Source organism: Saccoglossus kowalevskii, chromosome 2 (genome assembly GCF_978046115.1).
Source record: "Saccoglossus kowalevskii chromosome 2, keSacKowa6.1, whole genome shotgun sequence".
Classification (NCBI taxonomy): Eukaryota; Metazoa; Hemichordata; class Enteropneusta; family Harrimaniidae; genus Saccoglossus; species Saccoglossus kowalevskii.
In genome coordinates, this window is record NC_140642.1 from 46,068,082 (window position 1) to 46,091,594 (window position 23,513).

The window sequence follows — 23,513 nt, forward strand, 5'->3', positions numbered from 1 at the left end:
CAGAAATACTACAGTAAGTTTTTTGTACGCCGCGCGGCTGAAACACTACAGAGTTTTTTTGTACGCCGTGCGACAGAAACACTACAGAGTTTTTTGTACGCCGTGCGACAGAAACACTACAGAGTTTTTTTGTACGCCGTGCGACAGAAACACTACAGAGTTTTTTGTACGCCGTGCGACAGAAACACTACAGAGTTTTTTGTACGCCGTGCGACAGAAACACTACAGAGTTTTGTCAAGTCATCAAGCACTATGGAGCTTGAATGTATAAATCTGCGATTTGATTAAAAACATGTTGAATGTATATAACAGCCCGTATTTAGTCACGTGATAATTATTTCAGGTCTGTATATGAATCGGCGTTTTGTTTGATATGTCAACTGAGCCATCTAGTCCACACGGCGGCTTTCTGACAACAGAACATGAAGCTCATAACAAAAATACTGTGTCAAATAAATTTCGTCTATATCTTGTTCGCACCGAAATAAGAAAATATGATATTAGACATGTTCTTGTATTAGTCCGCAAAATCTATACCATCGTTAATTTATCATGAACATTTAGATTTATAAATAGTTAAAAACATACATGACTTAGCGCTTTTCATTAGACATACAGTAAATTTACTGTAGGTCTATGGCCTTAATACGTATTGTCCGTTTTCGTGTCTCTTTTTCTGTGAAATTCAAAATTTGGGAATTTTCAAAACTTCAGTTTATTTTCCACAAAGTGATGAAAACTCTCGAATATTGTTGAAAAAAGACAACAAATAAGGAAAATGAACGCAAGTGGAGAGAAAATATATATCAGTTTTTTGTTTACATTTGAGAATACCGTGAAGAGAAATGGCAGCCAGACACTGATCAGTGATTAGTCACGGGTTGCGTCCGGTCACAAACGCTAATTTTTAACGGTATATGTTAATAAATATTTGCTAGCATTTATAATATTATATTCCATTTTATCTGGAAGCGCTGTAGTTGAAGAAGAAAATGGCTTATTACAGATGTCTCTGTGTTTTTGTGTGAATCAGTTAGAATCCAGGCTTATATAATAATGATAATTTACATCAAACTAAAAATTCAGAAAAGCCAGGAATTACTGTATCATAATATAATTTATCACGATACCTGACAATCGTCAAAGTAAATGTTTTCTTGTGATGACAATGTTACTACAAACCATGCCATGAGTGCATATGGTTACAGTAACACCGTGACGGGGAACTCGCGGCTCATCACGAATAAGCGGGTAGCAGCCTGAGGATTAATGTTACGAATATATATATATATATATATATATATATATATATATATATATATATATATCATACAAGACAGCCTGTAATCTTCGGGACATAGGAGAGAAATACAAACACGTAAAAGTGAACTCTAAAAACTACTACACAAAAGTAAAAATATTGTCAATTTCTTTATTCTTAGATATTTGAAAAATCATGTTAGTGAGTTTTTAACAAAGAAATGAGTTTTCTTTGCGGTCCAATGGAAACCGCTGCTAAAATGGCATGTTATAAGTATTATTTTAACTTTTTTTTCTCAAAAACGAATTAACAGTGAAATAAAAAAGTTCAGACACAAAATATTGTCACTGCTGCATCCTACGTACATAGGATAGAAACCCGGGATAACGATTAGAACGCCACTCTAAAGTCAAAATAATATCCTTTTCTTTATTTTTACACCATGTGTTATATTTTTTATCACAAGAATGGGTGAAATTAAAACATTAAAGCAATCGGTGAACAAACTGTAGTGAAATATCATGTTTTGATTGTTTTCAGTTATTTTTCCATGTTTTTTCATCCATTTTTTCATGTCTAGGTATCAACAAATTTAGTGAGTATTGTGTGGAAAACTCAACCCTTTTCCTACTGAACCCGAACCACTGTTCAAAATTAGAATACAATTACATTTACTTATTATCAAAACGAAACTTTTGGTTTGTTGAAACTCTACGACTAGTTATAAAAAACGCATGAAAAAGACGGCCAAGAACAGAGCTGTGTACAGAGCTGTGATCGCCTGACCGTATCATTCCTCCTCTGACACACAATCCAATATACAGGACTAGCTTTGGTTGTCGGAAACGCCCGGCCAATTTATGCGTTATGAATACGAGGACGGGCTACTCTTCGTTTTTTTTCAGGAATTTGGTCTAAGATGGGGTATATATCTATATATATCGCACACATTTGTCTGAAATGATAGCAAAACGGGATAACATTTTTATATTTCGTACCAAAATGTCGAACAAAAAGTAAAATGATATGATTTTTCTGGTGCAAGCACTGGTGAAAAGCTCATACAAATATTGTGGTCGTGGTTTGGTTCATAATGAGGAATATTAAATCACGATTTGGTCTAAAATATGTTATCTTTTCACGTTCAAATGGACTTTGATGTGATCTGGCTTTTGGAAGTTGGGGCCGCCCACACCAAATCAGTAACCCGATGGGTTACGTATAGATACGCGTGCAGTCTTGCAACATATTCTTCTACGTGACAACGTCGTCTTCTGAAGGCGATAGAACACTATACGCCACGGAATCCCAATGATTGCATGGATGACTTCGGAATGTTGCATGATATACGACTTATTACTGCCTGAAAACTGAATCAGTTCGTAAATTGTATGTGGATTTATTAGGGACCAATGAATCAAAGCAATAAATTTGGAACACTTTATTCAATCTTTTTAGTGCCTGTGATTATTGTCGATTTAAAATTGAATCACGTGACCCTGGCGGCGATATTGGACGACGATGTAGAATGAAATGCCCTCTAGCTACGATTCCTACCTCTGTAAATGGCATTACATCACCAGTTACACTCACAAAGATAAACATAAATATTATCGGATACGTGTCACTCGCGATAAATCTACCATTTGTCGTAAATAATAGGCTAGATGTAACCGAAAATATGACCTTAGCGAGGTTGGCGAAATCCGGGGTGAGCTAGGGCAGATTATAGGTCGGTATATTGCCGAATTGGTCGACCGTTTGCACTCATCTTTCATATAGTTTATGACATAGAACTGACGCATTAGTTCTAGTTTAAACATCAGCGAATAGATAAAATAGTAGCACAAAAAAAAAAATAAATAAAAATACCCTCACACGCTACCTCATGAAATAAAAAATAAATACACAACTATTTTGGAAGGTAACATCGGAAGTTCAATAACTTTACCAAAAACTCCACCACAATATGAAATGGCATACAAAACACAGTGACAATGAGTGAACTTGTCTTGTACATGTGTAGTCTCGATGCTGCACATTCAAAGGGATTTAATTAAACTGAATGGCACATTTGTTATACCTTCTTCAAACGTGGTTGGAGTTAAAGGGAAATTGGGTGAACAAACAATGTTGCATTCGTTATATACGTCGTTATGGAACTCGTATCGTACACAATGCGGCACGACGTCCACCACCTTTAACTGGTCTATAAGCCGTTTCTCGTTAACGTACATGTCGCCACTTTCTATTTAGAACGCATGCGCAAAATATGTGGCGTGATTTAAAAAAAAAAATTGGACAAAGCTTACTCTTGCTCTAGTGGTAAGCCTATCAAACAATTCGTATTGCATGATGCCATCCAAACTTCTGTCTCAACTTGGGCGCTTATTACAGTTAGCAGATACATTGAATTAATACTAAAACAACAAATTCGCTAATAGTGTGTGATGCAACATGCAACCGCCAAATTGTCTTTGCTAAGCAGACGACACTATATATTTGCCTATTTTTCTTTGCAGCAACAATTTTCGTATGCGTCGAGAAGAGTATTAGAGACACTTATTGAAAAATAAAACCCTATTTCGGGCGACCCATATTCAATGGGGATACTAATGACCTGAATCAAAAAGCATTTGACAGGTACAGATTTATTACTTGACCTTCATTGCCCTGAATACGTAGTTTGTTTACTGAAATTGTTTCAGCCATGCAAGCCTATATGCAAATGAGCTACCAAAGGGCAATCAGTGTAAGGTTTGCTCATTTTATGTCCTTGGCTGGCTTGCTGTCCGTACTTACTTCTAGGTTTATAAGAGTGGTTTTACGACCAAGACAAGGCGAAGTGGGTGCTGCACATGAAAACAGGAACATCTGTAGGTATTTGAACGCTGTTGGTGTAAATAATCTGCGATACACTGCAAAGGTGCTTAGCTTACGTATATTTTACTGTATATTTTAATATGTACTATTAAAGCAAAATGGCGGTACACGTATTCGGCCGCTCTAATAATATTCTTCGCAAATAAGTTCATTCCTTATTGTTTTGGTGAAAATGGTGACTTTTATTCCACTGTTTAAATGTGTAAAATTGTGTTGCTGTTGATATAGTGATCAGGAGAGATGATGGGTATCCGGGTCTTAGTCCGGTGCTGGTCCCATTCAGGAAAAAAACGGACGCCGAGTTGAATGTTTGACCTGATGAGGACAAAATGAAAAAACAAAAACAATAACAAAAACATTTGTGTTTCCGTGAAAAATAGGATTTTCACAAAGTGTTGTCATGTTTTCTATGCTCGAGAAGGAACAGTTCGAAATGTTCAGGTAGCATCACTTGCAAACAGTTTGGCGTATTCATAGTTGACGCTGAAAAGATGGTCGCTATTAGGTATTGTTGTAATGTGCTGGGAGTGCTGGCTATATCACTGAAATTTTCTAATATTGTATATATTTACCGTTGTGTGTTTTCGTATAACGCCCACATGCGGGACATGTGTGTTGCGATGATGTTCGGCGTTTCATTTATTACCTCCAAATAGTTAGGTCGCTTCTCGAATCTCAGCGCACTAAACTGACCTTCTTGGTACGCGCGCACACACAACTGCTATATGCATGACGCACTGTCAAATCGTTTGACAAAATACAGTGTTTTTGTTCTGGATTGACCTACTCACAAGTACCCTTTCTGATAACAGTTGCATATTATACTGATACCAAGCATGTGTCAAACCCATCACAAAGCTGGGCATACTTGGTCTATTTGAAGATCTTTACTTTTCAATTGTAATCTTTTATAGGACAATACAATACAAGACGAGGTCATGTTATTTGAATGAAACTACAAATGTATAATACACAATAGATTTTTGTTTTTATCTAATTAGATTTTTTTGTTTTTTTATCTAAATTACCATGCTAATCACAACAGTATAGTGTTTGTTTGTAATTTAACCATATTAATATGAGTGCCTAATTAAAGAACTTTGGTTTACTGAAAATAATAATTTTACTTATGAACACATAGCATTTAGCAAAAATGAAATTTTGATAATCACAAGTCATTCATGGAGTATACCACCTGTCGTACTTTGTTAAAGACAAGACTGATGCAAAACTTTTCTACTCTGAAGATGACATCAGTATGCTGGAATTTCTTATTGATAGCATATTTGTTGAGTTTTGAGTGTATATTTTTCAACAAAGTATCAGGATTTCAATGGAAACAAAATGTCATCTTTGCTGGCTGAGTTATTTAGTTTCACATTTAGAAATATTAATTGTGTAGTTTTCATCAACAATACTTAATTTAGTGAGTATTTCTCAATGATATATCCAGTTAAACTCAAGATTTAGGAGACTGATTCTGCTTCAGACATTATGACAAAAGAAATGATTTTAATTATACTATCATCAATTTTCCACGTCAAGTGTAGTGTACTTTTTGATAGTTTTGTCACTTGTTTTTAGTCACTTGTTTTGTGTTGTTACAACTTTTGTATAAAGTATTACAGTTTGGTATGTTATTTCCACTTTTTAGCTCCGCTGTCGACTTTGTCGAGCGGAGCTTACCATATGAGTGATAGTCCGTCGTCGTCCGTCGTCCGTGTCAATGTTTTACTTGTTTGACTTCTTCTTGAAAACTACAAGCCTGAATGCTTTGATACTTGGTGTATATGAACCTTGGGTAGACCTCTCTTAGATTTGTTCATTTCATGTTGATATCTTCAATTCTCTAATTTTGATGAATATTTTTGTCATTTTTGGTAAAAAGTGATATTTTCGACTTCTTGTTAAAAACCGCAAGTCCAATTGCTTTGATATTACATATATAGGTACTACATGTGGACCTCTCTCAGATTTGTTCATTTCATGATGATATCTTTAATTCTCTAATTTTGATAAATATTTTTGGTCATTTTTGGTAAAAAGTGATTTTTTCGACTTCTTGTTAAAAACGGCAATTCCAATTGCTTTTATATTACATATATGTATACTACATGTGGACCTCTCTCAGATTTGTTCATTTCATGATGATATCTTTAATTCTCTAATTTTGGTGAATATTTTTGTCATTTTTGGCAAAAAGTGATATTTTCGACTTCTTGTTAAAAACCGCAAGTCCAATTGCTTTGATATTACATATATAGGCACTACATGCGGTCCTCTCTAAGATTTGTTCATTTCATGATGATATCTTCAATTCTCTAATTTTGATGAATATTTTTGTCTTTTTTGGTAAAAAGTGATATTTTTGACATATTGTTAAAAACCGCAAGTCCAATTGCTTTGATATTACATATATAGGTACTACATGTGGTCCTCTCTCTGATTTGTTCATTTTGTAATGATATCTTTAATCCTCTAATTTTGGTGAATATTTTTGCAATTTTTGGTAAAAAGTGATATTTTCGACTTCTTGTTAAAAACCACAAGTGCGATTGCTTTTATATTACATATATATGTGCTACATGCGGACCTCTTTCAGATTGTTAATTTCGTGGTGATATCTTCAATTCTCTAATTTTAATGATTATTTTTGTCATTTTGGGTGAAAAGTGATATTTTTGAATTCTTGTTAAAAACAGCAAGTCTACATATTGTTCATTTTCTAATAATAACAGCGGAGCTATCTCAGCCGAGAGGCTGCTTGTTTATACATGCCATTTGAAATACACATGAACAAAGTGGCCTGAATCACAGTCAGCTTGAGTACAAGTGATAATAAATAGTGTTTACTATATGGGGACGGCCATCTTGGATCTACCTCAGAACCTAAAAAAACTGAAAAGTTATGAAATGCAAAATACATATTCCTACAAAATGGTGAAAACATCTCAAATTTTCATGGCAAACAATCCATAGGGGTAACATTAAACCAATTACATTTAACTACATTCAGCATGTTTTGCATGGGTAATCATTTTTTTTTTTTTGCAACTTGGGAAATAATCAGCTATTGCTTTACCATTGAATGATAATTTATAATAAGGCTCACAGACAGTTGCAGTTTTACAGTCCACAAAACAAATGCTGGTTTAATGTATATATGTAATATACATTGATTTCACTTGTCTTGGTAATGAAAAGTAGGTGTCCAAACATTATCATAAAAGTATCAATCCATTGGCTTGTTATGAAATGAAAGTAAAATTCAGCTTAGTGTCTTTGGAAGTGAATGTTCTTGGTTGCCACAAACAGAGTTGACTTGACACTGCATCCTTGGATCCAATAGATCAGACCTGTTATTAACCACTTACTAGTAGATAGGTGTATGGTGTTTGCCGAAAATATCCTGAAATTTCATTTGATTTCATTGACAGCAGGAAGTTTTTTTAAACAGGATGTAAGTAATTTTTGGAATATAGACAGAGGTCGAGCTGCAATAACAGCATATTGTTGCAATATAGTTTACACATTCCTAATAGTAAACAATAACTAGTATTTATAATCGGCATGAGTGACTAAAAAAAAAAAAAAGTAAATCATAAGATCATGAGTGACCCTAAAATTTACAAAGTAGGAATTAATGCAGCTTGAATTTTCACAATAACATGGACAGTACAAATCTATACTTGATATGCAGTACTTGATTGTCCAAGGATGCTTAGTTGAGTACCCCTAAATAATATCCAAATGACAATTTTTGTTCACCATGTGTCAGGTGATAGGGAAAATAAAACTCTTGAAACACATTGCTTTGTAATTAATTTGTCAACAACACTTTTACTGTAAACACAAATGTTAACATTTAACAGTGGCATCAGCTTTTTATAACCCAAAATATTGAGTTGTTAATTCTACATTTAAAACTATTGTCTGGTGTAAACAGAGTTTACAAAATACAATATCCTAATTGGGCGGGCAGCAAGTTAGTGTTTGCACGTGTGTATTTAGAGATCTTAAATGTGTCTTGTTAGTGCAGATAGGTAAACAAAACATGTTTATGTGTAGATTGGTAATTGGACCCTTGACATTTTGATTATCACTCCCGGGCAATGTCAAATAGGCAGTTGTTTCACTCCTGTTGAGAGCTTCTTTGTCTTTGAAAATATTTAGTTCTCCATATTGCTATTGTTATTGCATATGAATGGATATAAGTATTGAAATTTCCCATTAGTGTGCCCTCTAAGATATGATGTGTCATTGATGCACAGAGATTCGTTTTGACACAACGAGTCATGCTCATCCTCTGGGGTTCCAATGACACTACAAAAAATCATACATTGATGTGAGTGACTCAAAATATCATACTATAGTTATGGAATTTGCAATTTGGTAATATTGAATTCATATTTTATAACCAACATAAGTGTAAAAACAAAGGAAATCAGGTGTCAACGAAAGTTTAGTTTATGCCTTCAGAAGCTCTCTACGGCCACAATACAATCTTATTTGTCACAAAGCTGACCTAACTTGATTTTTGGGATTCTGTTCAGTCCTGTTAGAGGGTACGTAGTTGACAATATAGCAAAGCAGGAAAAGTGATTGATGTATATTGTGAGTCTCATAGTAGTTTTGTTTTTCCAGAAGTCTGGTTTGGCTGCGTGTTGGATTGCACACTCCTAAGCTGCCATTCCCCAACAAATGATTTCAGCCAGTGATTCAAACTATTGACATCTTGACTTTTTTACGCAATCTTCAAAGTTAGAATTACTAAAGGTAGTAAAAGACCACTTAGGTTAGATATCAGAAAACAAATAGGTACCATAAAACAGATCTCAAGAGTAAATATTCACACTATTGTTACATTTATGTTTGTGGATGGATTACGTTCACGTTAGATTGGCCCCAATTGGCACCCACTCGACTAGTGACAAAATCACACCCTCATTCTTCGATTCGTAATTTGACCCAAACATGGAAAACAATATGCATATGATGATAATAATAATTGCTATATTGAAATTATATCCGTTTATGATATGGTATTTGTTATGAGTCATCGTGCATGTCAACGTAGCATTGCAAGGAAAACATGCTTGCAGCAGCACATAAATATGCATTGCTGACGATGGTTTGCATTCATTTCATTTATTACTACAGCATACGACCATATCTTGCTGCACTTCCCTTCATCGCCATGTCATATTAGTATGAATCGTGATTTCAGTTTGTGTTGAGCGTTCAAGCAGCAAATCTTGGCATGTGCCGAGTTTCGGTCTCGAACATCTATCGGGCCAAGATGGAAATTTGTTGCCAACTCGAGTCTTCGCAAAATTACATTTAAATGTCATGCATGCAGTACCTCTAATCACAATGAGTGGATATATATCAAATGTCACCATTTAATTGAATAATTGGATAATAATATGTTACTAAGTTGTATCACTGGAGAGAAGTGGTAGTGTGTTGTTAAGGTAGTAAGCGAATACCTTAGTTCACCATGGGGTCTGCATCCAAGTCTAAAACACCATATAATTTACTCAACCTGAGAAAAAAAAAATTGAAAGAATAATAAATTTGATAACTGTGTGCATATAAGAAAAGAGACATTGTCAGTTAAAACAAACAATACATCGAAAACAGAGTCACAGAAGATACTTACTATGTTCACGTTACGGGATCTCGACACATGCTGAAATTTTTAATCAGTTGTGTTTGCAGAGGGATTACAGCAGTTGTGTTCACGTTATTCAGGACCCACTTAGGTCCGACTGGGCTTGTGTTGAAATCACGCTCTCATTTGTCGATCTGTTGGCCCAAACGATACGCATATGATGATAATAATAATTGTTATAGTGAAATTATATCCATTTGTTGCAATGGTGTTTATTACGAGCCATCGTGCACATGAACGGCAAAGAAGATTCAAAACACAATTATTTTTTTTCACGTCAATGTAAATTGTGCAAGAAAATAGAGGTTGTAGCAGCACATAAATATGCGTCGCTGATGACGGTTTGCATTCATTACTACAGCATTCGACCATCTACCAGTATATCTGAATTTCCTGTCATCGTCATTTCATGCTAGTATCAATCAACTTATGTTTTTCTCAAATTTACCACCGAGGGCGAGATTTCGGCTCTTGCCGAGCCTTCAGGCAGCAAATCTCGGCACGTGCCGAGTTTCGGTCCCAAGCATCTATCGGGACCGAGATCGAGTTCTTTTCGGCACGTGCCAACTCGGTCCCGACTGTTCACACACAATTTTCGGCACGTGCCGACTCGGCCCCGAGTATTTACCTTGTTTATAGAACAGCATTTCATTGGAACCAAACAGTTGAGTCAGCAAAAATTACCTTGCCAAGCGCACTGTTTCAGCTCAGCTTTAACAAACTGGGCCTTCGGACTAGATTTGGCCACAATTTGGCCACTATTTTACTATAAGTAATTTTACTTAGACTTTAGTTATTTATGTATTTTCTTTTGTCTCGTGTGTGTACTTGTGTTTTATTATATTTAATGTCTTTTGACCTCAGATAATGTAACAAAATATATTACTTAGTGTCAAATAAAATATACTATACTATACTATAATCTTCTGTTTATAATTGGTGGGAGGAGCAATAGTTTGGCTTTGGTGAAATGCTGCCTAACAATTATTCTTGCCTAACAATTATTCTTGCCGAAACTACTATTTAGAAGGTTGAAATATTGATGGGAAAATAGTTTTTGTTCTATGTGCCTTAGTAAAATTTTCACAGGAAGTGGAGCTATAGAAAAGGTTCAAGGTCTGTGTGTTGACTTATGATCATGAGTAAACAGCTCCAGGGTGTGGCATCAAACACTGATAATAAGTCAAGGATTCTGTGTGTCTGTGTTTGTTTTCTTTGTTTGTGTTGTGTTGTATGTATATTACGCATTTAAATATTTAATTATTAACTCATATTCCATAGTGTTGTATCCCCAAAATTAGCTTTAGGCTAAGACTCACAGTATAGACTACCAAATCTTGTCCTGGGGCTACAATTTTCCAACTTTAATAGCCTAACCGAATTACAAGAAATTGACAATTGACTTTGTTTTCTAAATAAACCAATTTGTCTCCAAATGTTGATTGTCCAAATCCAAAACAATTCCATTTTTAGCTCCGCTGTCAACTTTGTCTAGCGGAGCTTATCATATGAGTGATTGTCCGTCGTTGTCGTCCGTGTCAATGTTTTACTTTTTGACTCCCATGTGCGAAGCACAAAATGGGAGTCTTTGCAGTTAGTGTGTCTGTATGTGTGTATGTGTGTATGTGTGTATGTGTGTATGTGTGTATGTGTGTGTGTATGTGTGTCCGACTGTTCCACTGCTATCTCAAGAACCATACATCGGTTTTTGATGAAACTTGGTGCATAGATGCTCTGGGCCAATGCGCAGATTTGATTAGGTTTTGGTAAAAATCCATGCTCGTTAATTACCTAATTTGCATGATAATTAGCTAATTTTTAGCTGTTCTATGACTGTTCCACTGATATCTAAAGAACCACTCATTGGATTTTGATGAAACTTGGTACATAGATGCTCTGAACATATGCGCAGATTTGATTAATTTAAACATCAATCTCTTCCGCATTGCGTTCAATAACATTAACATATTTAAATAAGCTATGGTAATTTGAACACGTTGGCATCATCCAGCTTTTTGATTGGTTAATTAGCGATTTGACCTATTTGACCTAAGAGAACATGGCGGATATCCTATAGCATCAAACGTTTATATGAGACCGGAATCATTCGCTTACGATGAAACTAAGTTGACTTTTATTTGTATTTCATAACCATTCAACAAATTTATTTTGTGTACATTATTATAATCACTACTGAGTACAGTAATAATCAACAATTCAGAAACGCAGCATGCCGAGAATTTTGTGTTCGTTTTTATTTGAAACTTCGTTTATTTAGAATATATTTTCGTTACCAATAAAATAAAAATCTCTCAGTCAATCAGAAACCCGGATTCATGCCTTTGAGGAAGGTCCCGTTTGAACGCTCACATCGTTTTTTTTTTCGTTTGGGGGAAAACTAAAACTGGTCGCAATTTTCGAATAAGACTGAGTCGGCAATTTTTAGTGGAGTCGAAAATTTGGAGGTAAATAAAACACCGAAACCGGGCAAACAAATAGATGGTCGAATTTTTAGAGGGGTCGAAATTTTGGAGTTTTCACGGTACTAATTATTCCATTTCAATGAAACTTAGTACAAAGATGCTCTAGGACAATGTACAAACCTAATTAGTTTGGGGTAAAAATCTGTTCATATTAATTCCCTAATAAGCATAATAATTCATAATTTTTTGGTTCTAATCACATTTCAATTAAACTTGGAGACATAGATTTTCTGTTACATTGCGCAGACCTCATTAGTTTTACACTCAAATCGTGTAATTTTGTATTTCAAAATGGTTAATTATTCCCGTGAATTTTATTATTTGCACTGCGCGCATGCGCAATTGTCTTGTTGTATTTATGCAAATTGTTTGTTTCACGCATGCGCAATTTTGTATTGTTAGTTAGTTGCGTCCTTTGTTGCTTTCAAGTCAACTGTGAACTTTTCGATTTCGTTTTCAATTACGAACTTTTGTTACGCTTCGCAATTACACAATGTCGTCTGGTAAAAGGAAACACAATTGCGCTGGATGCCGACAACCCGTTAAAGACCACTTTTGGGGTAAACCAGGGAAACACTGCGATGGTAGACCAGTTTCTGACGATGACGCCGATCATTTTCCTTTGTCTGTTTCACCACGACAACACAACGATATTTCTTCGGACTCAAAGTCACACATCGCTGACGATTACATCAAAAGAAGAAATTGCTCGAAGCCAGACTAGAGAAAACTCGTCTAGAAGCTGAAGTGGCGAAACTCGAACGCGAATTCGATCACTCGGCGTCTGTTGAGTTCACTGCCACCGGTATACACCATCACCCACGGCAACACAGTCACAGTGCGTCCGGTAATTTCAGTCTCGGCGATTTGCGGAAAATGACCCACCTTAGGGAGGAAGTCGAAGAGGAACTCGCCCCTCTCGCATCGATGGTCGGCGTAGACAGGACAGTTGGTGATGAACAACACAATGCTGGTGAGTGGCGTTTTGATCATTTTGGTAGAACAATACCCCACGCCACGGCCATGAAGACAAAGGATCGCCAATTTACTAATTCACCGGAGCATTACATTGCAAGTTTCTACACTTCAAACGAATTAAAATATGATGACTTGACACTGGAACAATTCTTGCAAGGATACACGTTGTTGTTACAGAACCCGAGTTTGTCTGTAACAGAGCGCAATGGGAGACTTCAGCTCTTGCATGACATTTTCGTTAAATTGCCGCAATACAAATGGCAAGTTGTACGTAGCTACCATGCAGCTGTGATACGCTTGGTTGAGTCGCACAGGCGTTCGTGGTTAGATTCTTTCGCCGATGTCAAAGAGGTTTTCTTTGATTTTTCACCGGATAAGTTGAAGTCACAGACTGTTGCTAGGAACAAAGGATCTGCTGCTACAAGTTCGAGTAACAATAACATTTCCGTTTGCACTGCATTCAATGAAACTGGGTCATGCTCGTTTGACCCCTGCAAATATCGTCACATCTGTAACTACTGCTTCACATACAGGAATCGCTTTAATGCACACAGCGAGTTACATTGCAAACAGAAGCCTGGGACAGATTCAAAAATTAAAAAAGGAAAGGACATGTCAACTTCGGCGTGACTGGATAAAACAACATGCAAGTCTGGTGCCACTGGTAAAATTGACATTAGTGATGCCTGCTCCTCATCACCTACTGCGGTCAGCAATTACAAATGCATCAATACCGTTAAGTCACATTTGGTGTCTCCACCCACTGCAGTCAGCAATTACAAATGCATCAATACTGGAAATGTCTCAAGTAGCAGTCACATGGGTGCAAATACTACTGACGTTTTTATTCAACATAATGATTCACCACCTACACCGGTCAGCAATTACAAATGCATCAACACCGTTAATCTCTCGGGTAGCAATCACAGCGGTACCTCTAACATTATTAATTCTCATTCTGCTTCTCCACCCACCGCGGTCAGCAATTACAAATGCATTGACACTGGAAATATCTCGGGTAGCAGTCACATGGGTGCAAATACAACTGACATTTATTCTATTCCACATACTGATTCTTCGCCCACAGCAGTCAGCGATTACGAATACATCAACACCAGTAATGTGCCAGATAACACTCACATTGGTGCAAATACTACGGACATTATTAATTCTCAGCCTGATTCTGCACCTACTGCGGTCAGCGATTACAGAGGCATTGATACCATTAATGTCTCAGGTGGCAGCCACATGGGTGGTATTTCTACTGACAATATTATGCCACATTTCGATGCTGTTACGGTCAACAATAACATTTACGGTGATACCACGCATGTCACAGGCAGCAATCAGTTTAGTACAGGTACAAGCATTAATGACTACAAGGGCTCAGATATTACTTGCATTAACGGAACCACATCCATGGCTGACTGCCATCCACCTGCTTACTTCGTGGATTTACATAACCACATCAAGGCAACAGGTACATACAATTATCTGGGTGCTCGCATTCCTGTCCCTTCGTCTCTCAACATGCACAACTGGCGTATCTGGCTTCAAGATTACACTGATGATATTTGTGATTTCCTTGAATTCGGCTGGCCGATCAGTTATTCGCGTGATTATTTACCAACATCACACGCGGCAAACCACAACTCTGCTATTTCTTTCCCAGACCATGTGGAACGCTACTTGGCTACAGAACGCTCCTTCGGCGCAGCAATTGGTCCGTTTGATGCACCTCCATTCTCAACACCCCTCACTACTTCACCTTTAATGACTGTAGACAAGAAGGATGCCAACACTCGTCGCATTGTTATGGATCTCAGTTTTCCTGAGGGCTACTCAGTGAATGACGGCATTCCCAGCCATGAGTATTTGGGGCAGGAGTTTAAGTTGCATTACCCCACCGTCGATTCAATGACTGATCAAATCCGTTTACTGGGTCCTGGTTGCTTGCTCTTCAAGCGAGATCTTAGTCGGGCCTACCGTCAACTCCGCGTGGACCCATCTGATTACAGTTTACTTGGCTACACCTGGGACAGCAAATATTACTTCGATATTGCCCCACCATTCGGACTTCGCACAGCTGCTCTGATGTGTCAGCGTGCTACTAATGCAGTCCGCCATATTGTCCAGTCTCGCGGGTTTGACATTATTAATTACATTGATGATTTTGGAGGGGCTGCACACCCTTGCAATGCTCGCCCTGCATTTGAGACACTTGGCGCAGTTTTGCAGGAGCTAGGTCTAAACGAGTCGGTTGCCAAGGCAGTTTCCCCATCTACTCGTATGGTGTTCCTAGGTTCTTGTTTTGACACAGTTGATATGACCATTTCTGTGCCAGAGGATAAGCTGGTGAAGGTCGATCAGGAGTTATCTCTATGGAATAATCGCACAACTTGCTCACGTTCCGACCTTCAGAGCCTGATTGGTTTGCTTTCGTATGTTTCAAATTGCGTTCGTCCAGGCAGACTTTTCATCTCACGGATGTTAGAGACTTTACGTTCTATTCCGGACAAACATTTGCGAATTGCTGTCAATGATGAATTTCGCCGTGATTTGCTTTGGTGGCAGACATTTCTGTCCAAGTATAATGGCATATCGATGATCCTCAACCAACCCTGGTCTGCACCAGATACTGTTTTATGCACAGATGCTTGTCTCACAGGCTGCGGCGGCATTACAGTTAACCAGTTTTATCGCACACCATTTCCCATGCATATCATCGATATGGATCTATCCATCAACTGTCTGGAACTTCTTGCAGTGGTCATCGCTCTGAAGCTCTGGGCTACACGCTGGACTGGACTCCGCATCCAGATTGCCTCAGACAATACAACTACAGTCGCGCTTATCAACAATCACCGCTGCCATTCTTCCTTTGCCTTGAGCTGTCTTCGGGAAATCGCATTCATCCAAGCACGTTATGAATTTGACCTCCGAGCAATCCATGTTGCTGGTGCCACGAATCTGGCTGATGCTCCAAGTCGGTCACACCTCTCGCCGGAATTCCAGGCACGGGTTGCGAAGTTGCAGTCCACATTTGGGTTGTCTGAGGCGGCAGTGTCAATTGATAACTTTAAATTCACCGCACCATGGTAATATCTATTTGTTTTCTATTCCTGTGCAGGTCCAGTTGATTCTCTTGTGTCTTTGGACGTTCAAGCCAAGCGATCCTTGCAGTCTGCATTTTCAACTGGCTATCTTCGTAACATTATGTCACAGTGGCGAGCTTTTCTCCTGTTTTGTCGATTCTTCGTGGTGATACCTCTCCCAGCAGCTCCTCAGACACTTATTCGATATACGCAGTTTCTCTCTCGCTCATTCGCATTGACCGCTTCTATTCGCAATTATCTCAACAGTGTTCGTCTATTGCATCTGTTTATGGGCTTGGAACCCCCATCACTCAGCAACTTTGAATTGAAGCTAGTGCTGCGCGGGATTCAACGTTTGTCCCCACATCTGGTTCGGCGGAAGCTGCCAATCACCCCAGAAATCTTACTACGTATTCACAGTCTGCTTGATCTTCGTCGCCCGCTTCACGTTACGCTTTGGGCAGCATTCCTGCTGTGCTTTTTCACTTTCTTTAGGAAGTCTAATGTGGTTCCACGCTCTGCATCAGACTTTAATGCCAGCATGCATCTCACTCGTGGGAAAATTCGTCTCAATGACATTGGTCTTGTGGTCAGGGTCACCTTGTCCAAAACTATCCAGTTTGGCGATAAGGTGTTGCACGTGCCTGTGCTGGCAATCTCTGGCTCTTCGCTGTGCCCAGTGGCAGCATATAAACGCATGGTCTTGATGATGCCTGCTCCACGCGATGCACCTGCCTTCCTCATTCCTACTACGCCTGGCACTCTTCATCCACTAACGCATCAAGCTTTCGCTAATCATCTGTCTTTGTTACTGAAGGCGATTGGCCTTGATCCAGCCTCATATTCCGGACACAGTTTTCGCCGTGGCGGTGCGTCATTTGCCTTCCAATCAGGGGCTGAGCCGGATGCAGTCAAAGCTCAAGGAGATTGGTCTTCTCAAGCGTACTTATTGTATATGGAATCGTCGTTCGGCCATCGTCTCCGTACTGCTGCCTGCATACGCACTGCAATTGAGGAAGGGAATCTCTCACTGACTCTTTGATTTTCAGTTTTGGTGTTTTTTTTATTATTTTGGCCTTTTTGTCTTGTTGGCTGGCGAACATGATCAGCAAAACTCATTGTTTCGTTAGTGAATAAAACGAAATTAATTATCCGCCAAAACTGTTGTTGTGTTTTGTTTGAACTGAGAGAATAATTGTGTAATTTTGTATTTCAAAATGGTTATTAATTATTCCCGTGAATTTTATTATTTGCACTGCGCGCATGTGCAATTGTCTTGTTGTATTTATGCAAATTGTTTGTTTCACGCATGCGCAATTTTGTATTGTTAGTTAGTTGCGTCCTTTGTTGCTTTCAAGTCAACTGTGAACTTTTCGATTTCCCCACCCACCCACCCTTTTCATTGCTTGTTGTCCGAGGTGGGCTTTTTCGCAAGTGAATGTTTTATTTTATTTTTATTTTTTTAAATTTTATTTGCTTTTTCTCGAATCGTTATTTTGCTTTTCTTTATTAGTTTTTTTTTTCGCGTGCATCGATTGATGATTTACTTTGCTAGTTTTGTTAGTTATTATTGCATCTTGATGTTATTTTCAGTTTTGTGATTCTGCCTTTTTGTCTTGTTGGCTGGCGAACATGATCAGCAAAACTCATTGTTTCGTTAGTGAATAAAACGAAATTAATTATCCGCCAAAACTGTTGTTGTGTTTTGTTTGAACTGAGAGAATAATTTGCTCATATTAATTTTCTGATTTGCATAATTAGTTTTCAGCTAAGTAATTTCGAATTATATTTAATGTGTCTCCAATACTCTCAGCACATGGGAGTTCTTTCTAAGCTTTCTTTGATTCGACTTATTCTTGAAAACTACAAGCCTGAATGCTTTGATACTTGGTGTATATGTACCTTGGGTAGACCTCTCTCAGATTTGTTCATTTCATGATCATATTTTCAATTCTCTAATTTTGGTGAATATTTTTGTCATTTTTTGTAAAAAGTGATATTTTCAACTTCTTGTTAAAAACCACAAGTCCAATTGCTTTGATATTACATAAATACATGTAGGTACTACATGTGGACCTCTCTCAGATTTGTTCATTTTGTAATGATATCTTTAATTCTCTAATTTTGGCGAATATTTTTGTCATTTTTGGTAAAAAGTGATATTTTCGACTTCTTGTTGAAAACCGCAAGTCCAATTGCTTTGATATTACATATATAGATACTACATGTGGACCTCTCTCAGATTTGTTCATTTCACAATGATATCTTCAATTCTCTGATTTTGGTGAATATTTTTGTAATTTTTGGTAAAAAGTGATATTTTCAACTTCTTGTTAAAAACCGCAAGTCCAATTGCTTTGATATTACATATATAGGTACTACATGTGGACCTCTCTCAGATTTGTTCATTTTGTAATAATATCTTTAATTCTCTAATTTTGGTGAATATTTTTGTAATTTTTGGTAAAAAATGATATTTTCGACTTCTTGTTAAAAACTGCAAATCCAATTGTTTTGATATTACCTATATAGGTACTTCATGTGGACCTATCTCAGATTTGTTCATTTTGTAATGATATCTTTAATTTTCTAATTTTGGTGAATATTTTTGTCATTTTTGGTAAAAAGTGATATTTTTGACTTCTTGTTAAAAACCTCAAGTCCCATTGCTTTGATATTACATATATAGGTACTAGTATTTACTACATGTGAACCTCTCTCAGATTTGTTCATTTCATGATGATATCTTTAATTCTCTAATTTTGATGAATATTTTTGTAATTTTTGGTAAAAAGTGATATTTTCGACTTCTTGTTGAAAACCGCAAGTCCAATTGCTTTGATATATTATACATATAGGTACTACATGTGGACCTCTCTCAGATTTGTTCATTTTTGACTCCCATGTGCGAAGCACATAATGGGAGTCTTTGCAGTTAGTGTGTCTGTATGTGTGTGTGTGTGTGTATGTGTGTATGTGTGTATGTGTGTCCGACTGTTCCACTGCTATCTCAAGAACCATACATCGGTTTTTGATGAAACTTGGTGCATAGATGCTCTGGGCCAATGCGCAGATTTGATTAGTTTTTGGTAAAAATCTGTGCATATTAGTTACCTAATTTGCATGATAATTAGCTGATTTTTAGTTGTTCCATGGTTGTTCCACTGATATCTAAACAACCACTCATTGGATTTTGATGAAACTTTGTATATACATGCTCTGAACTAATGCTAGGTTTTGATTAGTTTTTGGTAATAATCCGTGGATACTAATTACCTAATTTGCATAATGATTAGTCAATTTTCGGTTTTTCCACTGATATCTCAAGTACTAATCATCACATTTCAATGAAACTTGGTACATAGATGTCATATGACACTGCACAGACCTGATAGTTTTTATGGTAATATCAGTACATATTAATTACCTAATTTGCATAATTAATTAATTTTCAGCATTTGATATAAGCATTACATTTCAATGAAACTTGGTACTTACATACTCAAGGACTATGCAGATATTGATTGTTTCCGATAAATATTTGTGCATATTAATCACCTAATTTGCATAATTAGTTAATTTTCAGCTTCAGGGTATCTCAAGTACTAATCATCGCATTTCAATGAAACTTGGTACATAGATCCTTTAGGACTACGCAGAGACCTGATTAGTTTTAGGCTAAATAATTGTGCATATTAATTACCTAATTTGCATAATTAACCAACTTTCACACTGATATCTCAGGTACTAAACATCACATATCAATGAATGTACATGGATGCTGTAGGACAATAGACAGACCTGGATAATTGTGGGTTAAAATCTGTACATATTAATTACCTAATTTGCATAATTAACCAATTTTAAGCTTTCACACTGATATCTAAAGTACTAATTATTCCATTTCAATGAAACTTAGTACAAAGATGCTCTAGGCCAATGTACAAACCTAATTAGTTTGGGGTAAAAATCTGTTCATATTAATTCCCTAATAAGCATAATAATTCATAATTTTTTGGTTCTAATCACATTTCAATTAAACTTGGAAACATAGATTTTCTGTTACATTGCGCAGACCTCATTAGTTTTACACTCAAATCTGCTCATATTAATTTTCTGATTTGCATAATTAGTTTTCAGCTAAGTAATTTCGAATTATATTTACTGTGTCTCCAATACTCTCAGCACATGGGAGTTCTTTCTAAGCTTTCTTTGATCTAATGATATCTTCTGTTTTTTAATTGCCATGTGCATTGGTAACAGCGGAGCTATCTCAGCCGAGAGGCTGCTTGTTATTAATTTCTATTGACACTTTTGTGCATGGCTGTAAGTACCTACTATAAACCTAATTGACTACCCAATATTACTATAGCACGACCAGGTATAGAAATTGTTATCACAGCAAAATATTGACATAAGTAATAAGCAATTTAAAGCAGACATCATGCAAATCTGTTAATTTGCATAATGATATGTAGATATCATATGCATATTTATTACTACCTTGTTTGTTTGGATATTTAGAGTAGTGACAAATCCCCACTTCCGGTCTGGTTAGACTTAAAATACATCACGAATATTCACTTTTGAGATTTTTGGTATGTGTTGGTTCTTGGATATTTCAGCTTCATCGTCCTGTAATTCATTTAGTAATTCGAATTTCCCAGATTGTGTAAAATCAGAGAGTTTCTCAATTTCGATATCAAAACCGCCTTTACTTGATTATTTGCTGGGGGACGGCCGCTTAGGTACGTGCTTTGCAACTTGCAGTGCATGAACTTAAAAACGTTAGGTAATCAAATTCACAGGAATATGACAATCCCTAATATTGCTAAATCACCAGTTGTGAACATTATCAGGATTCACGTATGAAGTTACACATCTTTCTAGCAAGGAAAAATATTGATTACTGTTGTGCAGGTTATATAATAAAATATGAAATAATTAATATTTCATTTTTGTTAGTATATCTTTATTTATTAAAATATGTACACATTATATCTAATTGGGATGGGTATTGCCAAGCAAGTTTATAAAATTATCAACGAATATTTTCGTTAATAACATTGACTGCGAAATACGCCTTTGAGAAGTATTACTGATGGAATATTTTATTATTTGAATTAGTTGTATTGCAATGCATTAGTAATAATGTAAATATATATATATACATTCTTTTATTTCATTGTTGGGACTGGGTTATACAGTTTGTTACGTACTACAATTTATCTATATTGGAAAACGGTTATGGGGGATTATTGATTTCAATAAACAATATTCAACTATCCTTTGCAACACAAATAAGATCATAATGATAATGTTTATTGGTCTTTGAAACTAGAGGCATTATCAGAGCATGGGTCTTATTTTGGAACTCCTGCCAAACCCACCAGATACTAAACCCACTTACCGCGAAAGCCACTCACCGCAAAGTTACTCATATAGTTTACAAAATATTTGTAGACTATTGTCAAATAATATGAGAGGATGCACTAGAAACTAGCATGGATATATACATCCCAGTTAACGTATATCATTTTTTACTCCTTATACTAAAATATGAAGTTACACAGATAGGGAAAATGTCTCATGGCATGGAAAAATAATGCTTTCTTTTGTCCAGGTTATATTATAAATATTTTGAGTGTGTATGTATTAAAATAGGCAATCATAGTCCACATGCAAAGTAAACAGAATTATGTAAATTTGTATTGTGGTGGGAATTTCCAAGCCAGTTTATATAGTTGTGAACAAATATTTTCTTAAATAACACTTAACGCAAAAGGTTTCTCATTAGTGTGTATCATTATGCATATAATTATATATCTCATATACTTTGCATCATTTTAATTATACATGGTATTTCTAGATTAACACTGGTTGTTAATGACACATTAGATTGTCAACTCTGATGAAAAAACAAGTTTATTACAGAGTATTGCATACTAACCCCTTTGGTTAATGAAATTTTAATTTCATAAACAAATGGGATAATTGCCAATTATCATATATACTGGTTAAATAAAATCGAAATAACAGTGGATAGCTCCCGTAGGGGGCGTCCTTCCCCTGTCATCTGATTTGCATACTTCCATTTTTAACCACGAGATTGATTCACGGTTGAAATTTGGGCTTGCCAAAATATCATTGTTTTTGCGGTGGAAATACATTGTTACCACCCATCAACACAGCCACCGAACTATTAGTGTGTCAGGAAGCTCTTGTGGACATCAAGAACTTCGTACTTAGTCACCTTGAGTAAAAAATTGTAGTTTTAGTAACGAAACTAAAAAGCCTGCCTTCAGTTTCAAGATGGCGGAAAATATGGATACCGGAGAGTTGAACACCGTTCATCCCAGCACTTCGGATTCAAACACTTTCGAACGAAAGTGTGAAGAGTGCCATATATCGATGCTCACTTACGATGATCACCGTATTTGCATTCCATGTGGCAGAAAATGTAATGGGCACATCAACTGCGCTATCACGAAAGGTGCGGTTATGGTCAAGAAAATCTTACCGCTACCGATTCCACCGATGGCGGACGCCCCATGTTTCTCGATCGGTTTGTCTACACTGCCGAAAAAGGACACTTTTGCGACTTCAGCAATGCTACCATGGTCTCCCCGACTGACACAGGGCGCTGCTATAACACAACGCGTGATCGGATTAGGCAAATGGGATCGTGAAGTTACCGAGAAAACCGCTACAGCCACCAAGGACGACTTCTTGAGGACTAACCGGGACGATTGGAGCAGACGCTACCAAAAAGTTATACCGCCCGCTGATGAGTGGAAAACACCGGTCGGTACCGACGCCAGCCTGCACGAACGACCTCTCGGCGTACAACCACCAGAACTGGAGCCATGCGTCCGGGAAATGGTCGCCGAAGGAAGTATAACGAAACATCCACTCGGCAAACCACAAGTTTACATCCCGTATTGCCTGTCCCAGTCAACGCTATGTAGATTGGAAAACAACGTTTGGGACACTTCTCTTGCATTAAGCCATAGAGAATTTTTCACTACTACTACACAAATTCAGTTAGCGAAATTCAAAACAGGCAACATCACCAAGGATGAACTGTTTAGCACATTAGAGCCGCTGTTGGTCGCTACTAACGTCGTCGACGCTGACAT

The 23,513-nt window shown here is 36.9% G+C and overlaps 2 protein-coding genes across 2 annotated transcripts in view; both read left to right on the top strand.

Annotated features, from left to right (window-relative positions):
* Positions 1 to 4,008: 4,008 nt before the first annotated feature.
* Positions 4,009 to 23,513, top strand: part of LOC144354615 (uncharacterized) — a 144,417-nt gene continuing 124,912 nt past the window's right edge. The window contains exon 1 of the mRNA XM_085505844.1: positions 4,009 to 4,137. The gene's annotated coding sequence lies outside the window, so the exon portion shown is untranslated. The remainder of the gene's footprint in view (positions 4,138 to 23,513) is intronic.
* LOC146749033 (uncharacterized) lies at positions 16,496 to 17,416 on the top strand. The gene has a single exon (XM_085505843.1). The coding sequence runs from the start codon at positions 16,496 to 16,498 to the stop codon at positions 17,414 to 17,416; it is 921 nt and encodes a 306-aa protein (XP_085361969.1).

Bases quoted from the DNA above. Each gene is read 5' to 3' on its own strand.
- LOC146749033 (XM_085505843.1), top strand. From the start codon at position 16,496: ATGTCACAGTGGCGAGCTTTTCTCCTGTTTTGTCGATTCTTCGTGGTG.